Genomic DNA, 25,173 nt, shown 5'->3' with positions numbered 1-25,173 from the left:
TAAAGATCAAGAACAAAGCAAATAGTATTAATAAAAAAATTGTCTCTCTGTCTGTCTGTCTATCTATTATCTATCTATCTATCTATCTATCTATCTATCTATCTATCTATCTATCTATCTTCCACCTATCATCTGTCTATCTAATCAGACATCCTCTTAAATTCTATCAGAACCCATAGGAATCCTTGTTTTAATATATTGCTTGAGCCATGTCTCTTCTAATTTTATTATTATTATTATTATTATTATTATTATTATTATTAATAATAATAATAATAATAATAATAATAATAATAATAATAATAATATAAAAGCATACTAGAAATTGCATACCAGTTACAGGCTTTTTTTTCCAGTTTTGTTTTTATGTACTATTGTTTAAAGTTAAATAGAAAGTTCTGCAGTGGCTGATAGCTTTATTAACCTCTCTTTATAATATTTATCTTTTGTTCTGTAATGGGAAGCAGTATTTACCTCAAGTGAGCAAAACCAAAAAAATAAATAAAAAGAAAAGTAAAATAAAAATCCTACACAGATTTTGCATGCTTAGAAATAATAATAAAAAAAATGTTACTTACCAGTTCAACTCTGCCAAAACCTCCAACTCCAAGAGTGTCAATAATATTGAAGTCAGACAGCTTCAGGTTGGCGAAGAAGGCAGCTTCGGCTTCGTATCTGGATTTTTTAATGTGAAAAAATGGAAATTTCTTAGAGGTGTAGACATGAGCGCTATGCAATTCTGTTCCAAAATGAAGTACGCGTTGACTGGAAGATACCACCTTAATTTCCATCTTCGTTTTTAAAAAGTCTTTGTTTTCTCACCCATTGGTCCCAAATTCACATTCTAAATCTAATGATTTCTCTCTTTGTTTTTTTCAGAACGAAAGAACCAAATGCCTGGACAGCATATCTGTAACGTGATCATTTTGTGTTATAATTCAATTGCACGTATTGATTGAATTTCACATCTTGACAGTTTCTTTTAGTCTTCTGGTGAAGATTTTTTCATTTTTTCATTTTTTTTTTAGTATTTTGTGAAGGTAAAAGTCTTTTATACGAGTTCCCCTTCTGCACGAGCTGCCAGAATTTCTATGAATGTTTATTGAAAGTGGCAAGATCATTAAGGTCCCTGGAGAAAATATCTCAGCCAGGTCTTATCAAATCAGATCCAATAAGCTAAGAATACGGCCCTCTGAATGAAATTATTTCAGGCACACACTACTGTTCCTAAAAGAACGTTTTCCTATACCCTACATTTTTAAACTTGTGGTCCTTAAATCCTGAAGCGTTCCCTTTAGACTGTGTGAAGTAGCTCTGAATAAAAATGTATACAGTGCTAACTATGCAAGCCATCTGTAAATGACACATGCAGACATGCCAAAAATAAGCCTCCCATGGATCTACCCCTCAAATATGAATCTCTTAAAATAGTGTCTTGCTAGGGATTATTATATTTTTAGAAAGGCAATGAGGGTAAACTGAGGAGGACGTTCCATCTACTCACTGAACTTCGATATGGGAAATATCTTGGGTGAGGAAGGGGGAAAGCATAACACATGAACAATTTTTCTAACGATACCTGAACTGAGTGTTCCGAAATGCACGTAGAAAGAGAATGCTTTTTCATTATTTTGAAACCGGCTATTCATAAGATTAGCAGGTGTAACCAAGGGGCGGCAATGAAGTGAAAAAGCAATGACAAGTTCTTGGTCTACGGACTCTTAGCTCCATTATTCCAAAGTAATGTAGATGTATTTTTCTATCATTCTCGCTGGTAGGATTTTTAACAAGCGCTTTGCTTTAAAAAATAAAAGTGTTTGTGTTTTATCTAAAAAAAAAAAAAAAGTTTATAAACACAAATCTCCTGGGTCTCTAAAGGTGGTTGGGATGAATATAGTTTATGAATACAGAATACTTGAGTCCTTCTGTATTCATCTTGAAATCTCAATGCTCTTATTGTGAAGATTAATTTTCTACTATGGAAATATGACACCCCGAACAGGGGTGCATCATGTTGTCATCACGTAACGTATCGCAACTTTCCCTCCTTCGCTAAAATGGGAGTGGGCGTGGCCAGTGTGTGAAGCATCTGGCCCGTGGGCCACGAGTTTGACACCCCTGTCATAGAAGGTATCTCCTAACAAGAAGCTCTGGTGGTAGGGCTAGAACTTTTTGAGGTAGTTTCCTGTAAGAAGAGAGAGCTCTTCCCAGTTTTAGAATAAGTAAGGAGAAGACCTTAAATAAAGAACATTTGACAATACATGGGTAGAGAAAGAATATATATAACTATGTACAACTGGTTGATGGTACTGAAAGGGACCCAATACATTTTTTTTCTCCTCTTCCCCATTAAATTGGTGCCTGAATGAGCAGGATGTCCCATTTTCACTTTACAAAATGGAACTTCACAATTAATCCAATGTATAATTTCCTAACAGCAAAGAAAGGACATTCCATAGAGAAATATACACCAAAGTCCCTGAAAGTGGGATCTATCATTCAGACAACTATACACAACTATGTAAAACTGGTTGCTGATACTTGCACCTTTCTGCTAAAAGACACTTTGATTGTGACATGACTTAAATGTCTGGTTTTTAATAAAGAAGGATATGTAGGATGATAAAGTGGCCCTATAGAAGACAGATGCCTTCTATGGGGCATAAGAGTCCACAAAGTCTGTTTTAGATGCCTGTTAGGGGTGCAGGTTTCTTCTATTTCTTGTAAGTCAACAATCTTCTGATATGCAAATGGGTTGAGAGAGGGTCATTATTCTGTGCTGTTAAATCTGAGAAAGATGCTCAAAGGTTTGGTAATCAGGATGTTGATTAGCAAAGTTGACCTTTTTAGCAAAAACCTGGGATTTGATCCCTTGGAAAGTAATGCTGTTTTTGCTTCTGACCTCTTGGGGTATCTGGCCTAGAAAATTCCAAAAGTGACATCATAGTGAACTGGATTTACTGCAGTATTAAATTCTCCTGCAATGGGCTTAGTAAGGATCTCAAAAGACACATTTAGCCACAACATCAGAAAGGTCTTCTGAGAAAAACATAGAGAATACAGTGAATTTGCTGGATCTGAGTCTCCTAAACAGCTACAATTAAATTAAATAACTAAAAGGCTAAGTAAAAGGGAAAAAAGAGGAAATAAAGAAAAACAAACAAACAAACAAATGACCCATGTTCCTAACCAAGTATAGAGAATAATAGAAGTGACCTTGGAGAAACCATGGAGAGCTGTTAGCAAAACATGATTTCAGAGCAGAAAAAGAAAACGGAACCCCTCTAACTATTAATTCTCTAAAATTATTTTTAGGCTTTCAAGATTCTGTTCCTACAGCCCACATCAATAAAATATGTTCCATTATTACTTTGGAAACCTGTTTCCTGACCTGGTAATGCTGAAAAAGTTCCCATGGTCATGCATCGCTCAGCTGATCGTCGGAACTTTTTAAAAAACTTTTAAAGCATTTTTTTACTACTGGTTCTCTGGAAGTAAAAGCAGGAAGTAATGATGACTGGGCGGGTGGGCAGAGCCTCGGGTTGCCATTGCTACCGGTTCTCTGAACCACCGGCCATCATCGCTACCTACTCGCCCGAGCCGGTCCGAACCGGGAGCATTTCACCCCTGGACAAGGCCCCCCACCCCGTTTTAGCCAGCAGAGTGCTGCAGGAGGCTACCCAGGCTGAAAATGGGGCACGAGGGTCCTCACTCGCACCCCCGCACCCCATTTTGGCCTTCAGGGTGCTGCAGGAGGCGTCCATCCCATCCCCCCCCAGCTAGCCAGCAGAGAACTACAATGCTGATCTGGCCCTCAAAGAATTCCAGTTTGACACCCCCCTGTCCTAGAACGTGTGATGGTTGCTGCTTGTGCTGCTCCCATTATTCTCCTAAACTTTATGAGCCCACAACAGTGCCAAAATGGAACTATTGGGTCATAATTTGGAAGCTCTGGTTCGCGTTGACTGCTATGCTAATTAGAAGGGTAGAAGTTGTTTAATTTTGACCCTGTGGGGACAGCAGAGAAAATTTTTGGAAAATGGACCACAAAGAGAAACAAAGCAAGGAATTACGGCAGGGGCACTGTTTAAAAGATCTGGTAAAAAAAAATAATAATAACAGTTCAGTTCTGGGTTTTCTTCTGCAGCCTTTCAATAACCTTATACTCATGGCTGTTCTGCTGCATCTCATTTTGGAGGTTAATCAGGGTTGAGCCTGTCCTAGTTCATAGAATAACCTTGTTTCACATTGCTGCTTATTGATTATTTTGTTCTTGTCAAGATGTGCATCTTAAAGGTTTAGACAACTAAACAGCTATCAAATGGAATATCAATTCACAAATCTCTTTAACCTGAATTGTAAAGAACATAGGGCTACAAGCTTGAAACATAGTCAAGAGCGGTGATATGCCTAAATCTATTTTATTGTTTTATCAATGGCTAATACTCTAGAAGACAGCAATAATCTTTAAAATAATAAGATAGAAAAAATTACTGAAAACAAAAGAAGGAAAATTAAGAGTGAGGGTTTAACTTAGGAAACAAATCAAATGGAGATGGGGGAATTCTTTAGGGAAGTAAAAATAAAAATAAAGTAGTAACCAATTCAATAAGATGTGCTGAATTTGAGTCAGATAAATGACATGGCTCCAAAAGCGGCCAACGTTTTCATAACGTCACAGACTAGAAAAGGATGTTCATCAAATTCTGAAGGCAACATAACGCAATTTCAGGTTTCAAAAAGGTCTTGACAGTATGGAACAATGGACTTTCCCAATAAAATGCAGTTCAGTGGTGAGAAATATAGGATTCTGCACAGTGGTGGGATGCAGCCAGTTCGCACCACTTCGGGAGAACCGGTTGTTAACTTTCTGAGCAGTTTGGCAAACTGGTTGTTGGAAGAAATCATTAGGGTAGAGAACCAGTTGTTAAATTACTTGAATCCCACCACTGAATCTGCAATGGTAGATGCACAGGTATATAATAGGAAGTACCTGGCTTGGCAGTAGGATTAAGAGAAATTAAGCGTGTTCCACCAGCTTGCTGCAGTTGCAAAAACGTAATGCAACATTGGCTGCATCAAGAGACTTATAGCATTGAAATCATGAGAAGTTATAGTCCTGCCCTAAGCTGCACTGGCCAAACAGTATCTGGAATACTGTGTCCTGTTCTGATCACCACATTATAAGGAAACTAAGAAGTGCAAAGATAAGCAACAAAAATGGTGAAAGGCTAAGTGCATAACTCTTATGAGCAATTGTACATCTGTGTATCTGTAGCCTAAAGAAGAGAAAGCTAAATCTGTAATCCTACCAAGAATAAGACAATGAGTAGAAGTTACAAAGGGGGATCCAAACTCAAATGGACTCCCATTTGTTTGGAATGGTCAGGAATTCCTGCCCTCGATATAAAGTTGGAGCAGAAGACCTCCAAAGAACCATTCAGTCCTAAGGTTCTGTAACTTGCAACTCCATTGTCTTTAGAATAGTTTCCAGCTCAAAGGAAGCAGTTGTTTTGCTTTATCCTGCACTGGTCAGGTCCCACCTTAAGCACTGCACTCTATAACAACTACCATTAAAAAAAAAATCAAACAAGATAGAACAGGTCCAGAGAAATACAAGGATCACCAGGGATTAGAAACTAAACTCTACAAAGGCAGCAAGTTCTGATTGGATATTAAGGAAAAACCCCTTCCTAATATCGAGATTCGTTCTCAGTTATCCAGAGGTGATGGTTTCCCATTCACCCATCTGTTGTGGCTTCTTTGATTTTTGGTCCTGCACTGAGAAGAGGGTTGGGCTAGATGTCCTAAAGGGCCAGTATCAATTTTACGGCTTTTATTATTATGATTCCCCTTGTTATTTCTTACCATCTGTGATACTGTGTTATTTCTAACTGCAGTGTCACAACTGTCACATTTATTTGCTATAATTACTAATCCGGTTTTGAGCTCTGTCGCAGCCGATATTAGCTGTCCCATCTCTATATTCTTTCTCCGACAGAATCTTATCTTCGGGCTATTAATAGAAAAAGCCACCGGTTTAGTATTTGAATGCACAACTTTTTGGGTGATCACACCCCCTCCACCCAATGCTTGGACCAGGATGAAAATTAAATGAGATTACAGTGTATGATTTTTATAAATCCTCCCCTTCCATCATATTATAAATTCCAATTTTATGCAAACATTTGTATGGGGGATTGTGTAGATAATGTTGCAGGCATAGATTTGGATTTTTCACACTGTAGCCTGTCTGCTCATTTTTTATCCCTTTAGGGTCAAAAGCCAAAACATAATTAAATAAAGATTGAATCTTTCATTATTGTAGTGGCATCCCATTAGGAAAGCTTTATCACAACTAACTACTTTCTTGATACCTTGCTGTGTATCACATTGGAGATAAACAGCCACTGGTTCAACAACAACAACGAAAGTGAAAGTCTTAGAAGTTCTCTGTGGTCACAAAATATCCTTGACTAGGTTCGCTATCCATGCCTAGAAAGGACCATATTTTGTTCACACCCCATGAATAATTCCAGTTGTGAAAAGCAGTAGCAAATAAGTAAAACGGTAAAGGTAAAGGTTCCCCTTGCACATATCTGCTAGTCGTTCCCAACTCTAGGGGGCAGTGCTCATCTCCATTTCAAAGCCGAAGACGTCTCTTTGGTCATGTGGCCAGCATGACTAAACGCCAAAGGTGCACGTAACACTGTTACCTTCCCACTAAAGGTGGTCCCTATTTTTCTACTTGCATTTTTTATGTGCTTTCGAATTGCTAAGTTCTTTCCACTCATGAAGCCTCTCCAGAAGAGAAAATATTCTGTCAATGGACTGATACTACCTAGCTATAAGGCAATTATTGTATTAGAATTTCCTCCCCTCCTCTCTTTCTGTGTGTGTGAGTGAGTGAGTGCGAAAAGAGGGGGGGCGGGGTGGAGAGAGATATATATGAAAAAAGGAAAATAATTGTGTCCTGATACTGAGGTTAAATAGAGGCTATCCTTTGATGTTAATAAAATGAGGCATTCAAAGTTGGAGGAAGGAAAGACTGACAAACAAAAAAGAAATGTTGAGTAAGGGGCGTGCATAAGTGCACCAGCGTGCCTACCGTCCCTGTTCTAATGTTTTCTTTTATTCATATCCTTTTCATGTATTTATAATTATGTTTACACTTGTATCTGTCATAAAACACATGCTTGACAAATAAAATAACAAAATAAATAAATAAAACACTTGTTAGATACATTAACAACACAATGTCAGTTGTAACTGGGTAGCATCAAAACTGAATAAATGAATAATTAAAATTTATTTATTTATTTCCTACCTTTATTATGTTTTAATAAATAATTCAAGGTGGCAAACGTACGTAACACTCCTTCTTCCTCCTATTTTCTCCACAACAGCAATGGTATGATGTGAGTTGGGCTGAGAGACAGAAATTGGCCCAGTCACCCAGACGGTTTTCATGCCTAAAGCAGAACTAGAACTCCTGGTTTCTCGCCTGGTGCCTTAAAATCACTTAACCAAAGTGGCTAATTAATTGATCTTTTAAAAAATATTTTAGTGTCAGACAACTTTGAAAAAGGCACAGCATAAATAGAGTTTAATGTTATTGATTCTGTATGATCTGCCAATCAAAACCTCTAAAGATTCTGTGATTTCAACCAATGCCACAGTTGAAGAAGAAAAGGTGCACAGGTGGTTTAGAGAATGGGAAGAGACAGTTTAAGGCAAAATTAAATACCTTAACCTACTGTTTTCAAATCCTAAAAATGCAACACTAGCATAAGACTAAAACATACATCATCAGCCATGCCAAGGCAGATCCCAAAAGCCAAAAGCATCTCCTAGACGAAATAATCAATATCCATTAGAATAAATGGAAAATATGTTATGGCCAATAATTTCCATTGACTTCAATAGATCTTCTAAGCACGGTTAATTTGGATCCAACCAATGAATATTTACTAAGGCTTTCAACTGTATACAAGAAGCAGATCTGAAAGCTGCAATGGCCCCTATCATTTTAATATTTGTCATTATTCTTACTTACCAGTTTATAACTTTGGCATAGAAGCTATTTTATGCCACAAAGCTGTCCAAGCATTCTTGGAAAATTGACGTCTATGTTACCAGTGAGATTTATGGATCTTTACATGGCCTTCCTAAATATCTGTCTGTAAGATGATGACAGAAAATGTAAGGAAGCCCAAATAATTCATTTTTCAGAGTCCCTTCTAAGCCCTACGTTTTTTACACAAATGCTTTTTATTGAAATTAAATATATTTCCTGTATCATTCTGTAGTCTTCTAGAAAACTACACTCACCTGTCATAATAGCATCAGAAAAGGAATGGCATCTAATGATGTGTGTTAATCTTCAGTAGCTTTTTTGCGTTCATTTATAGATTTATAGAGTTCATCTATAAGAGCCGAGGTGGCGCAGTGGTTAGAGTGCAGTACTGCAGCTACTTCAGCTGACTGCTAGCTGCAGTTTGGCAGTTCAAATCTCACCGGTTCAAGGTTGACTCAGCCTTCCATCCTTCCGAGGTGGGTAAAATGAGGGGCAATAGGCTGACTCTGTAAAACTGCTTAGAGCGGGCTGTAAAAGCACTATGAAGTGGTATATAAGTTTAAGTGGTGATTGCTTGCATGTGTGTGTATGGTTGTATAATAGCATCCAAATCAATTTAATGAATTGAACAAATTCAAATATTTTACAAAATGAAAAACCAAAGCAGCTGCATGAAAATTATAATATTTTTTTTTCTAAATTGGAGCACCTAATTGGACAACTGTATTCTTAAAACTTTCCTATCCCTTTATCAAGTCTCACAAGCACATAACTGTGTTGTGCGTTGTTAATTAGAGGCCATGAAGTTAAAAATCTGATCATCTAAGCATGTAAATACTTGATGGGTCCCTTGTCTCTAGGCTGGAGACTGAAAAATGACATTGCTTGCATAACTGGATGTTTACCACAGCAACAGAAATGCTCTGCTGAATAACTTAATTGCTCCTTTTTTGTCTTTTTAAGAAGAGGTAAAAAATTGAAGACAAAAAAAAAATCACATACAATCTGCCTGTGAGGCATAACCTAAAAGCCTGCTACATGTTTATTTGTCCTGCTTTTCACGTTAATAATTATATATTGATTGAAATGGCAGTGGGGAACAAATTATATTGGGTTGCTTAGAATGCTTCCTTTGGAATAGTAACATTCATACTATTTCAGGTTCAAAAAATTCCCTTTAAAATCAGGTGGAACAACTTTGTTAATAAGTATACAGAATTCATAGAAGATGGACTGGAGCAGTCTAACCTGGGAATAGAGGTTACACAAGTTTAAAATTCAAGGTGGCTACATTTAAATAATGATATCTGATGAAGACTGATTTTATTTTCCAACCAATATAAATTTTCCTACACCATCTTTGATTGTGTACTATCAAAAACAGGTTAATGGTCTATACTTATCCAGAAAAAGGGCCCCATCAGTATGACAATCATTTTTACAAATAACTCAAGATGGTGAACATATCCAACACACTTTCTCCTTTTATTTTCCTCACAACAACAATCCTGTGAAGTGAGTTGCGCTGAGAGAGAATGACTAATGCAAGGTTATCCTTCATGGTAAGGGTAACCTTTCATGGTTAAGACAGGACCAGAATTCTCGGTCTCCCACTTTCTAGCCTAAATAATACTATTGTATTCTTTCTCCTTGATTATCCAATTTATCACAAAACTCAAAAATATTTATTTGAATGTATAATTCAAATATATTTCCCAACATTGAAAATATATACCGTATTCAGCATAAGTACGGAGCATAAGATGCATCTTTTTCCCCTCTAAAAGGGGGTGAAAATTTAGGTGCATCATGTAAACCGAATGTAGCCCCACCCATCCACTGGCCCCCACCCTTTGGCCTCTGCCTCCCAGCAGTTACCTCCTTGTAGCAAGCAGCAAGAAGAAACAGCGCGTTTCAGCTTTAGCACAGCCTAATTAGCACAAGTTGATTGGATTGGCCTCCCGACTCTCAGCTGTTTTGCTCTCAGCTGTTTTGCGCAGGCCTCTCTGCTTGCTGCAAGGAGGTAAAATGCTGGAGCAGATTTTTTTTTTCCTTGTGCTAAACAAGCTATGCTGAAAATGAAAATGAAAGTAAAGCAGGCTGTTTGCTATTTGCTGCAACGAGGCAAAATTGCTGGGAGGCAGAGGCAGAGGCAGATTTCTTTTTCTTGTTTTCCTCACCAAAAAAGGTAGGTGCGTCTTATAGTCCGGTGCATCTTATACTCCGAAAGATACAGTAAGTACATTTTCTTGATTTGACATCACCTGTTGCTTTAAACCATGTTTCCCAAATGTGGGTAAATTATCCAAAATTGGCTAAAAGTGTCTTTTCTTTAGGCAAAGACATACAAACCCATTACAACCCAGTCACAACATAGACATTTAAATTGACTTAAAAGCATTTTACCTACATAGCAGTGGTGGGTTGCTCCCGGTTCGGTCTGGTTCTTGCGAACCAGTAGTAATGGTGGTGGGAGGCTCCGCCCACCCACCCGGATGTCATCATGAATGATCTGCACATGCGCAGAAGCTCCCGTTGCAAACTGGTAGTGGAGGTAAGTAGAACCCACCTCTGCTACATTGGGTAAAAAGAACTTTCTGACAAGTGGTTTTGGGTAAGGAAAAAAAAAACAGTTTGAGAATCGCTGACACTAAACTGTACTGCTAAGTTTGTGTTTTGCTATTTCTCTGGATGAGATGCTTTATCCATTTCATAAAAATGGATCTTTAAAAGCAATAATTTCCATACAGGAAAGCCACATAAGTATGGATGAAAAAGAAAATGATTATTGTCATTTAAGATGTTCCTTCTCTGCTTTCCTACCCAATAACCAAGGAAGGGACAGTTTTTTTTTTTTAAAGAAACAAAACAAAACCTTATAATTATAGTCTAATGATGCAGAGAAGCAATTTTCTTGAGAATGTAAAATAATGCTGAGGATAAGTACCGTCTGTTTTCGTGGGGAAAAGGCATTATGGTTAGAAAAACTAACTTCCTCTGTTGATATAAAAAGTATTTGCAAGAAGCCTTTCCACCCCTCTGGATAGAGAATACAACTTCATTTATTGCCAATTATCTAAGGACTATTTCACTGAAGGAAAATACACAAGAATTAATAGATCGCAACCATTGCATCCAGGGAAAAAATGTTATTAATACTCAGGGAAAAGAAACCGGTCCTATTCAGCGGTGGGTTGCACATTATGTTACTATTGGTTCACCGCATGTGCGCACGCTCGCTTCATGTGCGCGTGCCCAGTTCGCACGCGTCCCTGCCTTCTGCACATGCGCCGGCCTTTCGCACATGCACTTTGCTCACACGCACGCCTTCCACGTATGCGCCCAGGCTCAAAAACATGCTTAAATAGGATGGCAGAGAGCCAGGGCGGGGTGGGGTGTAGGAGGGCAGGCCCACCCGCGATTTCCGCTACTGGTTCGGGCGAACCAGTCCGAACCGGCTGAATACCACCTCTGGTCCTATTCTTTGACTGATGACGGATCAGTTTTAGGAAGTGTTCTTTGCAACTTTGAAACAGAAAGAAGTTAAAAGCAAGGGAAAACACATCCTTACATGATGAGGATCTATAAACTAGAAAACCTGCTGAATCAAATATTATAGCACTGCTAAGAACCATCACTAACAAGGAAGCAACTGCATATAGCCCTTGTAAAGTTCAACCTGTTATCTCTCTCTCTCTCTCTCTCCCTCCCTCCCTCCCTCCCTCCCTCCCTCCATCCATCCATCCATCTATCTATCTATCTATCTATCTATCTATCTATCTATCTATCTATCAACAAGTACAAGGAAACAAGTAACAATATAGATGGACACATGACAAAAAAATTGGCACAAATAAAAGGATATAAATAGGCAAAACATAGCCATAAACACATAGAATGATTACATATAAATGGAGACAGTAGGACAGGGACGGTGGGCATACTGGTGCGCTTATGCACGCCCCATTAGAGACCTCTTAAGAAACATGAAAGGTCAACGGTAGACAATTTAAGGTAAAAGGTATAGGGATTAGCAAGACTAACAACAGGATCAGGTAGAGTGTTCCATTTACTACTCTATTGCAGAAGTCATATTTCCTACAATCAAGATTAGAGCGAATTACATTGAGTTTGAATCTCTTGATAGCCCTTGTGTTATTACACAAGGGTTGAAATTAAAGTACTCATTTACAGGTAGGATTTTTTGGTAAATAATCTTATGAACTAAGCATAGGTTGAAACATAGATGGCGTAATTCGAGGCTATCCAGACCTAAAATTTCAAGCCTGGGAATTTTATTTCGAGCAGAAGAATGGAGTACTCTTCTAGTAAAATATCTCTTACAACTTCCCTTCTTTTTTCTTTCTTTTCAAGCTTCCAAGACTAGGCTAGGGCCCATCTCCCATTTACTATATTGATTCACACTGCAGAGAAGCTGCCTTAGAAACAGGATTTTAAAAATTAAAAAAAGTTATGTTTCTAAATTAGTACTGGGTTTGTTTAAAACCACTAGGAGGTTTGCTTGCAAGCAGAGCAATTAGGATTTGAGTAATTGAAGGATAAATTCTGTGTAATGCAGGTTTCTTCTTAAGTAGCTTATAGGCAGGCGAAGGCTTAGTTTTCCTTTTAAAGTTCAGAATGCAGGAGGCCAAAAAAAAAATCCCCATCATTTTTTAATCCATTTAAAATTGGGCAAAAATATCCACTGTTGATATATAAAGATTGGCATTCTTGATCCACATATAAGGCAATAGCATAAAATAAATGAGGGCCAGTAATAACTGATATAAAATAAAACATAGTTGCTAATATTGTAAGATAATGCTTTTGAAATATGTTTGAATGTTTGTTTTTTTTAGAAAGCTGCCTTGTAACAACCACCCTGGGTTTAGTATTTTTCTAAACTTCCACTTGGGGGCAAACGTGTTCCAGATTTTTAGAAAGAAAATACAAGCCTTCCTGCAAATTCAGTCCAACTGATATATTTTCATTTTAAGGATGATGATAATAATAATAATATGTAAATAATTCAACCAATTTTAAAACCAATTTTAAAAAGTAGAACTTTTCCGTTTTAAACATAGAGATCAAATTCTATTGTTTCCAAGTTTTACATCTTCAGTCTGTGCTCCCGAAATATTGAATTATATATTTTATTTAAACAAACAATGCAATAATAAAACTCTAAAAAAATGTAAAAAGTGAACGCAGGAACAACAGCAAAATCTACATAGAAGCAGTTTAAAAATATTTGGGAACATATACTGTCTTTGATTTCAGTTACAGGAAGATTTTAGTTATAACACTGTATGTTATAACATGTTTTCTTTCTTTTAAAAAGATATAAGCTACATTTTGCACCTTGTGTGGGAAATATGTCACTGCTTCTCATGAAGCACATTGAAATATTTCTGGTATTCGTGAAGAAAAGGTAGATATTTTTTGACATTCCCATTATCTTTGATGTTGGAGGGGACTTAACCAAAGACATAGTTTGGAATAACTTTTAATCTTATAGTTGTTTTTCATTTGAGGATCAAATTCTTTTCTATATTCTTTCTTTGAATGCAATGTCTATGGAGATTCAGCTGTGAAGAGAGCTGAAGCAGCTTCTTGGATAAGAAGCGAAATGTCTTCAAAGAAAAACCAGAAAGTCCAGTTGCCTCTTGAAAAAGCACCTTTGGGACTTTGAATGCAATGCTCCCCAACCTTGGCAACTTTAAGAATTGAACTTCAATTCCCAGAGTTCCCTGTTTGAAAATTCTGGGAGTTGAAATCCAGATATCCTCAATTTGCCAAGGTTGACAAATTAAATTTCATTAAATGGATATACTGATAATTGATACTTCCTCTTAATGTTCCCTATTACGAGAAATAGTTCTTCGAAATTAATTTCAATTTCTACAAGGTACAGCTGGGACATGGCTTGAAAAGTTTGACTATACTGCACGCTACATCACAAAAGCATACAGCTGCTCTTTCTTTAGTGGTACTGAAATGTGTAACACCGTATTCTCCCACAATAGATTAAATTTTGAAAATGATACTATGAAATGGCATTTGTAGCAAAACATAAGAGCAGGATTACAGTTCAACTATTCCAATGTAGACAACCACTAGGATACCTCTGTTTTCTGCCTATTGCAGAATATAAGCCTATTATAATATTCATATAGACTGTGTGTTCCCACCTTGTCAATTTTCAGATAAGTGGATTTCCAGAATTTCCCTGCCAGTATGATTGTTCCTGGGAATTCTGGAAATTGAAGTCTTTGTTGGGATTACTATTTCAGGGGTGTCAAACTGGTGCCCCATGGGCTGGATGCGTCATGTGCAGCCAAGCTCACTCCAGCTCCACGAAGGGGAAAAACGTTGTGAAATGTCATGTGATGGCAACATGATGCCATGGGTTTGGCACCCGTGAACTGTTTATTTACCTAAAACATTTGTAGGGCTGCCCAATTTTACCTAAGTGATTCTGAATAGCTTACAGACAATTCAACAGAATCTAAGATAAAGAAGAGACAACCACTATTTATAAACTAATCGTCATCATCATCATCATCATTGAAATGGCAATTCAAATAGAAATGACAACCTCATCCAAAAGAACCAGGTCCTACCAGCCTTTCTTTAGGTCAGTAGGTGTCAGGAATATGTTGACAGGAAAGTTGTTCCATAAGATAGGGGCCATCACTGAGAAGGCATATTGCTTGAGTCTCATAAAATAGCAATAGCGTTTAGCATTTAGTAAATCGCTTAGAGATTTCTGCAGTTTGCAGAATAGCAACATCTATTCATAAGGGCCTGAAAAGAAGCACCCATAACTAGTCACGCTGCCACATTCTGGACCGATTGTAGCTTCTGGAGGGCAGACCCACTTAGATCATATTGCAATAATTTTAGAAAGGCTTTCAAAATTACTGTCAGTCAGTCCTTCTATATTTAGAAGTTATCTGGAATTAGGATTTTTACCATCTGGAAGTCCAACGATCATGTTAGAAGTACACAGTGAATACTAAAAATAAAGGGTAAAGAAATAATAGGAACTTATGGGAAACACATGCTGACCTTCAGCCCTGCCCCACCACACTTCCTGGGTAGCAGCTGGTAACTGTTTTCCCCATTGGTATGTGATTCTGGGTGAGAGAGGAAAGAACAACAGGGAACTGAGCAATCACTGTCCCAAAAACTACCCTGTATTTCATTGTTTAAGGGTAGTCACCTTGTCTGGCCTTATTTAACAAAGTTAAATTACAGATTGCATCCAATTTATCTTGATTTGGGTTTTTTTTTTCTTGACTTTTTTTTTTTAAAAAAAATTGATTTATATGCCGCCCTTCTCCGGAGACTCAGGGCGGCTTACAGTGCGTTAAGCAATAGCCTTCATCCTTTTGTATATTTATACAAAGTCAGCTTATTGCCCCCACAAACTGGGTCCTCAATTTACCTACCTTAGAAAGGATGGAAGGCTGAGTCAACCTTGAGCCTGGCAAGATTCCATCTTACTTTTAATTGCAGACAGCTGGTGTTAAATTACAGTGCTTCTGTCTGGCTCCTATAATTTGATTTATATGCCGCCCCTCTCCGGAGACTCAGGGCGGCTTACAATGTGCTAAGCAATAGCCTTCATCCTTTTGTATATTTATACAAAGTCAGCTTATTGCCCCCACAACTGGGTCCTCAATTTACCTATCTTAGAAAGGATGGAAGTCTGAGTCAACCTTGAGTCTGGTGAGATTCGAACCTGCAGTAATTGCAGGCAGCTGGTCTTAATAACAGGGTGCTTTAGATCACTGTACTACTAAGACTTGAAGGAATAGAGAAAAATTAATGTGGTCAAGAGGAAGAGGCCATAATCACACAGCCTATTTTATCTTCTTTTATTTCATTCATATTTTTGTGAATTACTGCTTTTATATTCCAAGCTGCAATCATACATATCCCATAGTTGTCAGTAGATATTGATTTCTCATATACCATCATGGTTTTGATCAATCCAAGCCTTCACATGATGCTTATAGGAAGTTACAGAAGCTTATCGAATTAGTGGGGTTTGTGCTCCATAGAATATCCCTAGCCACAAATCAATTCTCCTTGGCACTTTATATCTGCACAGATTCATGGATATGCAAAGAACTAGTAAGAAACTATGGTCGAGAACAGATTTGGCATAAGCAAAATATTAATCTTTTCAACTTCAACAGATGGTTATTTGCTCCACAGTTCATAGGACTAAGGAAGTTGGGGGGGGGGGGGGAAGAATCCCTGCCCAGTTTTTCCAATACCAATCAGAAATATTTTTTTCTAGATAATTGGTAATCCTAAAAGACAGGTGCACTATAGCAGTAGCAATAGCACTTAGACTTACATACCACTTCATAGTGCTTTACAGCCCTAAGTGGTTTACACAGTCAGCGTATTGCCCCCAGCAATCTGGGTTCTCATTTTACTGACCTCGGAAAGATGGAAGGCTGAGTAAACCTTGAGCAGGTCAGGATCGAACTGCTGGCAATTGGCAGAATTAGTCTGCAATACTACATTCTAATCACTGCGCCACCACGGCAAAGCTTGTCATTCCTGGTTTAGCCTGAATAAGTATAGTAGGTTAGTCACTCTGTGCTAATAATTTAAAAATCCTCTTAAGAAAAGAGGAAAACATCAAACAACTAACAAATAAAATGGTCTTACCAACTATTACATACAGTAACAATATAACAGGGAGGGTCATTTAAAATAATCATCTCAACCCATAAGATAAGATCCTTTTAGTCAACACTGTGAAATGCAAAATATTCCACATTTGGCTTAATTTTGCTTTCTGTCTTGAAAGTTATAAAGCTTTGACTACCTCCAAAGATTATGCAATTGTATCTGGTAACAAATGATGAATAATACAAATTTTATTTCAAGATACAATTTCATTGCTGAGGAACTTTGCTAAGCAAATCTATCTTCCTTATTGTCTATTAGACATCTGCTTCTAAAGGAGAAAATAACGAAGAAAAATGCTCCATGACAGTTTTTACATTTTAATTGAATTGAAAAAAGTAAAAAAAAATATAATTGTACGTAAAGCTAAAGACATCAAGAGCACAGTTGAAAATAATGCAGAACAATATGTCAAATGAATTGAAAACAAATAGCATGAGAGACAGACAAAAACAAGTAATAATTAGAAAAGAACTACTATATAGTTTCATTTATCAGAATAGGCTAAAGATGGCTGGGGAATTCTGGGAGTTGAAGTCCGCCAGGCTTAAAATTGCCATGGTTGGAGATCCCTGGGCTAAAGGACATCCAGGACATTAATATTAAGGCAGAGGGTCATCCTTGCCATATGCACGAGTAAGTCAAAGTTCAAGACCAAAGTAGTTACACTGAGCACTGCCTCCCATAAAACTTCAATTTTCAATTTATAATTAAAATAAATATCAGGGGAAAAGTTGCACAACAGAATTCTAGCAACTCCTAGATTACTATTTAGGATAGTACAGAGGCTCTTAATTTAATTAAAGCTGGGACAGCTTGTAACATCAATTTATATCATTTTTCTATTTCCAAGCACCTTAGATATTCATCCAACGTTTAAGACAGTGTCTGAATTTAAGAGTATAGATTATTAACAAAAACAGACTTGTGACATTAGCCCTTGCCGCTTTTGTGGTTTCTCTCCCGATGTTGCAATTTTAAGTTCAAGTAAACACACAGCTGAAAATATTAGTCCTTTCATTGTTTCTGACAGGTATATAATCCATGGAATACTGAGATTATTTATATCCTTGAAGAGCTGTCTTCTTGTCTTTATTCTCTTGTTGTCACATGAATTCAAGTTTCCATGGAAACTGAGATGAACTAGGGAATTTGTAAAATCCAAACGAACAGGACCAACTTGACAATCTTATGTTTCATAAAACATTAAAATGCAAATAAGCAACACGCTGGCAAATTTGAGCAGGAGGTAAACCCCCCAAAACAGTTATTTATTGAAGATAAAGAGTAGCATTCCTGCAATACTAGTACCCACTTATTTAAAACGAAACGCTCGAATAATGCAGTCATACATGACCCTGATATGTCACGACATCTTGCAAATATTCCCACCATTGATTGTAGCTGAAGGCTGTGACATTTGCATCAGAGCCACAACAGCTTGATTAGGGCTTGATTAAACCTGTACAATTCTTGGTTAATCTGTCATAAATCCATATTTCTCCACAGGAAGAAGTCAAGCAACACTGTGGGTTTAATATTACACTTTTTTTTCCTGTTCATGGAAGAAAACAGAAACTCCTCAAGACTGAGAGAGGATGGTTCAGGCCACCAGATTTATTTATTTTAAGGTTGGCTGACTCAAAGCTATATTATTTCATTCCAAATGCTTTTCCTAGTCTTTATGATACAGCCTTCCCATTCCTCCAGTGCCAGCTTCTGTTTCCGTTTGGGATGTCGCTGTTTTCAGTGCTAGCACCCTGCCTTGTTTGAACTGCATTTTCTAAGATTGGCTTGGCTGACTTTTTGGGGGTTTGCCAGTATAGGGATGAAAAGCCTACTGTTATGACGTCTCGTATGTCAGTAAACAAACTCATATCAATTGCTTTGCCGAATCAAATGAAGTACCAAGAGAAATAAAATGGGAAAAAAACGGGGGGGGGGGGGAAGAGATTGGACACCAAACCACGGGGAGAAAAAAAGCAGTTAGGCAAACATTTCTGCAGCAGTTGTTTGGTGGTAATAAATATGCAGATTTCAAAGCAAATATTGACTATTCGTATTCAGTACCCATCAAAGTAAGCATATTAATAATCATTTGGTGCAGGCCTAATTTATAGACAATAGCTTTTTGGCAGCTGTGCAAATTACACATGCAGAGCGTAATTTTTGAGAAAACATTTCTTGCAATGCAAATCCAATAGGACTGGGAAATGCCATGGATCTGATCCCTAAAATGTGTTTTGGAAATGCAAAAGAGCATCCATGCAATCCTGGAAAAAGACCCAGCTGCTTTAAAGAGTCACAACCAGCCATGGCATCCATAACCACTGTGTGGATCTTCATTTGCCATATTGCTCAATCTGCACCATTAAGTGTACACCCCAGTTAAATGCTGTATATATTTAATTTCAGCGTAGAGCTGCTAATATGCAATCAATCTGAAAATTTTAACCTCCACAAATACAGATTAAGAATACAATCTTGGAGCTAATCGCTCAGTGGTGGGCTGCAACTAGTTTAACAAGTGGTTCTGTGAGCATGCGCTTTGCACGCGCGCACGCCTAACGCACTTGCACGCAGCGTTCAAAATACAGCAATTTGAATCTCAGCTGCTTACCTTCTAAGGCAGCCCTGGAAAGTAGAACAGCAGAAACGCAGAAATCAGCTGTGCTGCGCGAATCAGCTAAGCCAGAAAGAAGGAAATATAGGACAGGATAGGGTGGGTGCAGATGGGTGGGGCCCAGTGGTGGGTTTCAATTTTTTTTTTACTACTGGTGCTGTGGGCGTGGCTTGGTGGGTGTGGCATGGTTGGTGGGTGTGGCAGGGGAAGGATACTGTAAAAACCCCATTCCCTCCCCAATCCAGGGGAAGATTACTGCAAAATCCCCATTTCCTCCCGATCAACTGGGACTTGAGAGGCAGAGATTAGATGGGGGCAGAGCCAGTCAGAATTTTTATTACCGGTTCTCTGAACTACTCAAAATTTCCTCTACCGGTTCTCCAGAACTGGTCAGAAACTGCTGAAACCCACCTCTGGTGGGGCCAGCTGATTGTCGGAACTACCATTTCGCCCAAACCGGTCCGAACCGGCAGCAGCCCACCACAGTAATCGCTACTCTCGGGTATTACTGGCGTTAACAGAGCTTCTTAAGTAAGAAGTAAGCTATTGAAGACTCATTTGGATGTTTTTAGGGGAACAGATGCAAACATAATTGAGTTATTTTTACATATGGCTTCATTTTATCCGATACATAAATTAGTTACTTTGGCTGAACCAACAGCTCCCATCGCTGGCAACACAACAGCTTTTTTTTTCCCCAGAAAAATTTGACAGTTTTTTTAAAAAAATGCTCTCATCTTCATCTAAAATGAAACTAAATGTGATTTTGTGAATAAATTAACTTTTGAACACACACATACGACAATTTAGTAAAGTTAAATGGATACAGTTTAAAATCATTACAATTATTTACAGTAACAAGAACTAGTACAATGCAAAAGAGATGCATCACACAGTGCAAGGAAGATCACCCAAAGCAAATTATTCAATTTATTAAAGCAGCTGCATACATACATAGATACATAATCTAGCTTGCGCTAGATAAATATATGTGTATTTATCTAGTACAAGCATGAAAAAAACATGGAATTGCTTTCATGTTTGAAGAGTTGTACTCTGGTTTTGTTCCAGGCCATTGCAAAGCACTAGTTTAGAAAGGGAAATGCACGTCTGATGATGCCACAATGCATGGATTTGTGTTAGATATAGAGATGCAAGTATAAAATGATCACATTCATATTGTCATTTTGCATCATCATGATACCACTGCTTAGAATCTATACCAATGTGGACACAACAGTTTTAATGTAGTATACTATAGCTCAATGGGTCTGAGAAAATGGATATGTTCTGACCTAAGCTTCCCAAGAGCATGAAGCAGACTCCCTGTCCTGACAAAAAACCCTTTTTATTAAGTTACTGTGAATTCCTCTCATTCACATCCAGCAAAGTCTTTCAAGGGAGAATTTACAGTCACAGACCTTATCTGGCTTGGAGAGCTGCCAGGCCGATATCTTCAAAACTTGGCAAGGAGTCTCTGAGAGTCATGAACTGATTAAGCGAACTAATTGTCTCCTGCAAACTCCCCTCTCCTTTCACTCTCTTTATTCTCTATGGGAGGGGCCATTCACTGACCACCTGTGGCTTTACTCCCAAGTTGACCCTTGTTCCTTAGCTGTTCCCTTCTCCTGGTAGCTTTGCGCACACGCACACTGGGAACAGGCTCTAGCTGCTCTTCTGCCCCACTGATGTCCGACTCCGAAGGCAGCTGACAACTGTCAGACAACCCTGGCCCCATGTCTGCTTCCGACACAGAGCACTCATCATAGCCTTCCCCAGACTCCAGGACTGGCCCATGTTCCTTTCTAATCTCCTCACTGTCTGAGTCTGCCACCAGCTCCGCTGGCAGGCTAGAACAGGATAGAGATGATAAATGTCATACACAGCGTTCAATCCTATCCCTGTACTAATATATTTATAAATTTTTATCTGTCTGCCTGTCTGTCTGTCTGTCTATCTATCTATCTATCTATCTATCTATCTATCTATCTATCTATCATCTATCTATCTATCTATCTATCTATCTATCTATCTATCATCTATCTTGTCATATTTATGTTTATATTAGAGGTGGAGACCTTTTGAGAGCTGTATGCAACGTAATTTCATTTTAATGTATGCCGATTAGCGTACATTCAAAGTGACAATAAAGTATTCTATTCTATATTCTTTTCTATTTATAAATAACTTGATGGGGGGGGAGTAGAAAACATGACTATGAAATCTGTGAATGATGGGGAAGAATAGTAAATACTATGTAGGACAAGAGGAAAAATTGACATAAACCACAGAACACCTGCGGTTCTGGAAAAAAAAATCAAATGTATGAGTATAGAATGTGGGATATGAAACAGGGGGCTTAAATTGCAATGATACTATTTTTTCTGGGGACTTTAGGAAATCATTCCTAAAGTTAAGAATTGTTCCAGGGTGGAACCGACTTCCTTAGGAAGTGGTAGACTCTTCTTCATTGGAGACATGTAAAAAAGAAGCTGGATACCAAACCATATGGGACTAAGTTGGACTAAGTGACATCTAAATTCTATTTCCAATTATTATTGTGAATACCTGCATATATGGATCAATTGCTTGATTTAATAAAATAGCAACAGCACTTAGACTTATATACCGCTTCATAGTGCTTTACAGCACTCTCTGGGTGGTTTACAATGCAAGCATTATTTGCACATTGCCCCCAATAATCTGGGTCCTCATTTTACCGACCTTGAAAGGATGGAAGGCTGAGTCAACCTTGAGCTGGTCAGTGAGCAGAGTCAGCCTGCAATACTGTATTCTAACCACTGCACCACTCTATTAAGTATTTTAAGTACTTAAAGTATATAAATTAGCATTTTTTTCAGCATAGCAAACAACATAATGTATGCTAAGCAGCATAAGAATTCAGTCAACTTTCTCTAATGCTTGCTTTGATAATACTATATAAAATACTTTTAAATATTGGAGTCTGTGGGTAAACAACCCTAGTACATCATAGAATGGGATTACATTTCTTTAAAATACGTTTAACTTAAGGCAATGAAAGTACCTTAAGGTTCTGAAGTAAATCCCTAAATATTACTTTCACATCATTTAAGATTGCACATAAAGATCAGACTCTTTGACACCACACTTCTGTATCAAAGATAACTTGCTTATTGATATGTATTAAGTGGTGGCTCAGTGGCTAAGACGCTGAGCTTGTCAATCAAAAGGTCGGCAACTCAGCGGTTTGAATCCCTAATGCCACGTAACGGGGTGAGCTCCATTACTTGTCCCAGCTTCTGCCAACCTAGCAGTTCGAAAGCACGTAAAAAATGCAAGTAGAAAAATAGGGACCTTTGGTGGGAAGGTAACAGCATTCTGTGCGCCTTTGGTGTTTAGTCATGCTGACCACATGACCACAGAGATGTCTTCGGACAGCGCTGGCTCTTTGGCTTTGAAACAAGAGATGAGCATCACCCCCTAGAGTCAGGAATGACTAGCACATATGTGCGAGGGGAACATTAACCTTTACTTTAGTACAAATTTGACCCTTCTTTTTAAGTGGTCAAATTTATTATCCATTGGAAGATCACCATACTTCTCATGCCATCCATTACAGTATCATCCATTACACAGAAGAAGATAATGTTGCAGGACATCTATGGAAAGAGCCTTTTAACATTGTATACAGAGCTCAGAGATAATAAGGGTATTTTGTTTTTTGTTGCCTGATTCTTTTCCTGGTGGCCTATGTTTGGGAGTCAGCAACATTTTTAATGCCAGATGCTATTAAATTATTTTGCATGACTTAAAACATTTGCCAAAATTACAAGTCAGAGACATCACCATGCAAATTTCCATGGTTTCCATAAGAGTATTGGCAGGACACGTGGTCTCATGCATGAGCCCCAACATTTTACAAACTTTTATGGTTCTTCCTTATTTATTATGCATTGATTATTAAAGGATTTGTAGTGATTTCATATCAATCATATCGCATGAAATTTTGGACATTTTAGAGATGGGGATGGGATACTCTGCATGCTACTTGTACTGTCCATCATCTACCAGAGCAGCTCATGTTTGCTCTATATCATTTACATGTTTATTACTTGGGCACGGTTATGCTTTTGGCAAGAAACAAATGAACACATTTGAACTTAAAAGCCACCTGCCCCTGATTTTAAAATGCATCCTTGGCTTCTATTTTTATTATTTCCATTTTTATATTTAATTTTAATTGCATTTATTGTGAAGCTGGAACCATGGATATATTTTTTAAAAATATATTCTGCATAAGCCACTGAATTCTGCCTTTATTGCAGCAGGTTAGAAATGTGTTAAATAAATAAACAAGTAAATAAGAAGTTAAAAAATAAGATCTATTGTTTATGCAGATTTAAAAGAACATGTTTATTTGCCAGAGAAAAAAGTCTGCAGTGCAGTACAGACTTTTTCAGCTACAAAGTCTTCTGTTTATTTGGAGTCTTAATATCCTTAAAAAGTTCTTTTCTTTTTAAGTTAACTTCTCACTAAGAGAAGATTAATCCAATCTTTCATGTGTTATCTTCCATTTCTACCAAGGGAGTATTTGTAATAAGACAACTTTCCATATGAGAATCTTCTGCCTTTATACCACATTAACTTGGAAATTTATTTTTCCTGCAAACTTGGCAAATAAAGCAGTAATTTTCTTCACAACTGTGTTTCTGTTTTATATATTCTAAACCCAAAGTTTGGCTTTTTTCAGCTTTCCAAACGATATCAGCAAATTGTGGTTTTCAAGGTAATGCAAGAGTATGACAATTAAATACCTGGAAAACCATCAGATTTTTCTTTTTAATCTTACAGTTGACTTAAATTAAACGTTAGCATTTGTCCTGGCCTCCTAGCACAGCTTGTCACCTGTAATCAGAAGTCAAGTATAGTTCTTCATCTACCCTGCAAAAAGTTGACTTGCCTGTTCCGAAGTCTAAAATGCACATTTAGTCATAATATTATAAGTTAGTCCTCAATTTACAACTTACAAAGTGACTTAAGACCGTTTTTCACAAGACCAATGCAGTATCCCCTTGATCACGTGATAAAAATTCAGATGCTTGGCAACTGGCTCATATTTATGATAGTTACAGTTTTCTGAGGTCATGTGATCTCATCCTTTGTAACCTTCTGACAAGCAAAATCAATGGGGAAGCCAGATGCTCTTAACAACCATGTTACTAACTTAACAACTGCAGTGATTCCCTTAACAATTGGGGCAAGAAAAGTCATAAAATAAAGCAAAACTCATTTAACAACCATCTTGCTTAACAACATAAATCTGGAGCTCAATTTTGGTCATAAGTCAAAGACTACCTGTACTTGTTAGGCCAATTGAGAGCCACAAAATATAATACATGGTTTGGAGTTCTTCTGAATGTTTTTGCATAAGATAAAGAAAGGAAAAAGAAGGAAAAATAAATAAGAGGATTTAAGGACTGTGAACATTGTTTCTATGAGTAGCCTACAAAGTATTGGATAGCTGGATTTTATGTAAAGAATCAGTTACTCTATGCTTGCCTCTTCCGCCCTCTTGCCCTTGCAAGAGTCCGGGACATGGTGATATCATCTAAGCACCTTGAATGACTTTAGCCCTTCCCACATCCTATTTTAAGACTGCAATTTAGCAGATGTCATGGTTTGAACTGCAGTTACATTTACAATCCCACACCTCGTATTGATTTTACTTAACATTTTATCTGATTCAAAGTTCTAGATAGCTCAGAACCCACATGGATCA

At 37.7% G+C, this 25,173-nt stretch overlaps 1 protein-coding gene across 2 annotated transcripts in view; it reads right to left on the bottom strand.

Moving 5' to 3' along the window:
* PRKG1 (protein kinase cGMP-dependent 1) overlaps positions 1-25,173 on the bottom strand; it is an 873,884-nt gene that overhangs the window by 57,512 nt on the left and 791,199 nt on the right. For both annotated transcript variants that reach the window (XM_034425955.3, XM_034425954.3), the window contains exon 10: positions 579-675. In XM_034425955.3, the coding sequence (XP_034281846.1) occupies positions 579-675 (97 nt within the window). The remainder of the gene's footprint in view (positions 1-578; positions 676-25,173) is intronic.

The sequence above is a fragment of the Pantherophis guttatus genome, chromosome 6 (assembly GCF_059756535.1).
Source record: "Pantherophis guttatus breed Tessera chromosome 6, ASM5975653v1, whole genome shotgun sequence".
In the NCBI taxonomy this organism is placed as follows: domain Eukaryota; kingdom Metazoa; phylum Chordata; class Lepidosauria; order Squamata; family Colubridae; genus Pantherophis; species Pantherophis guttatus.
The sequence above is the reverse complement of the archived record's forward strand: the minus strand, read 5'-3'. Positions and strand labels throughout refer to the sequence as shown.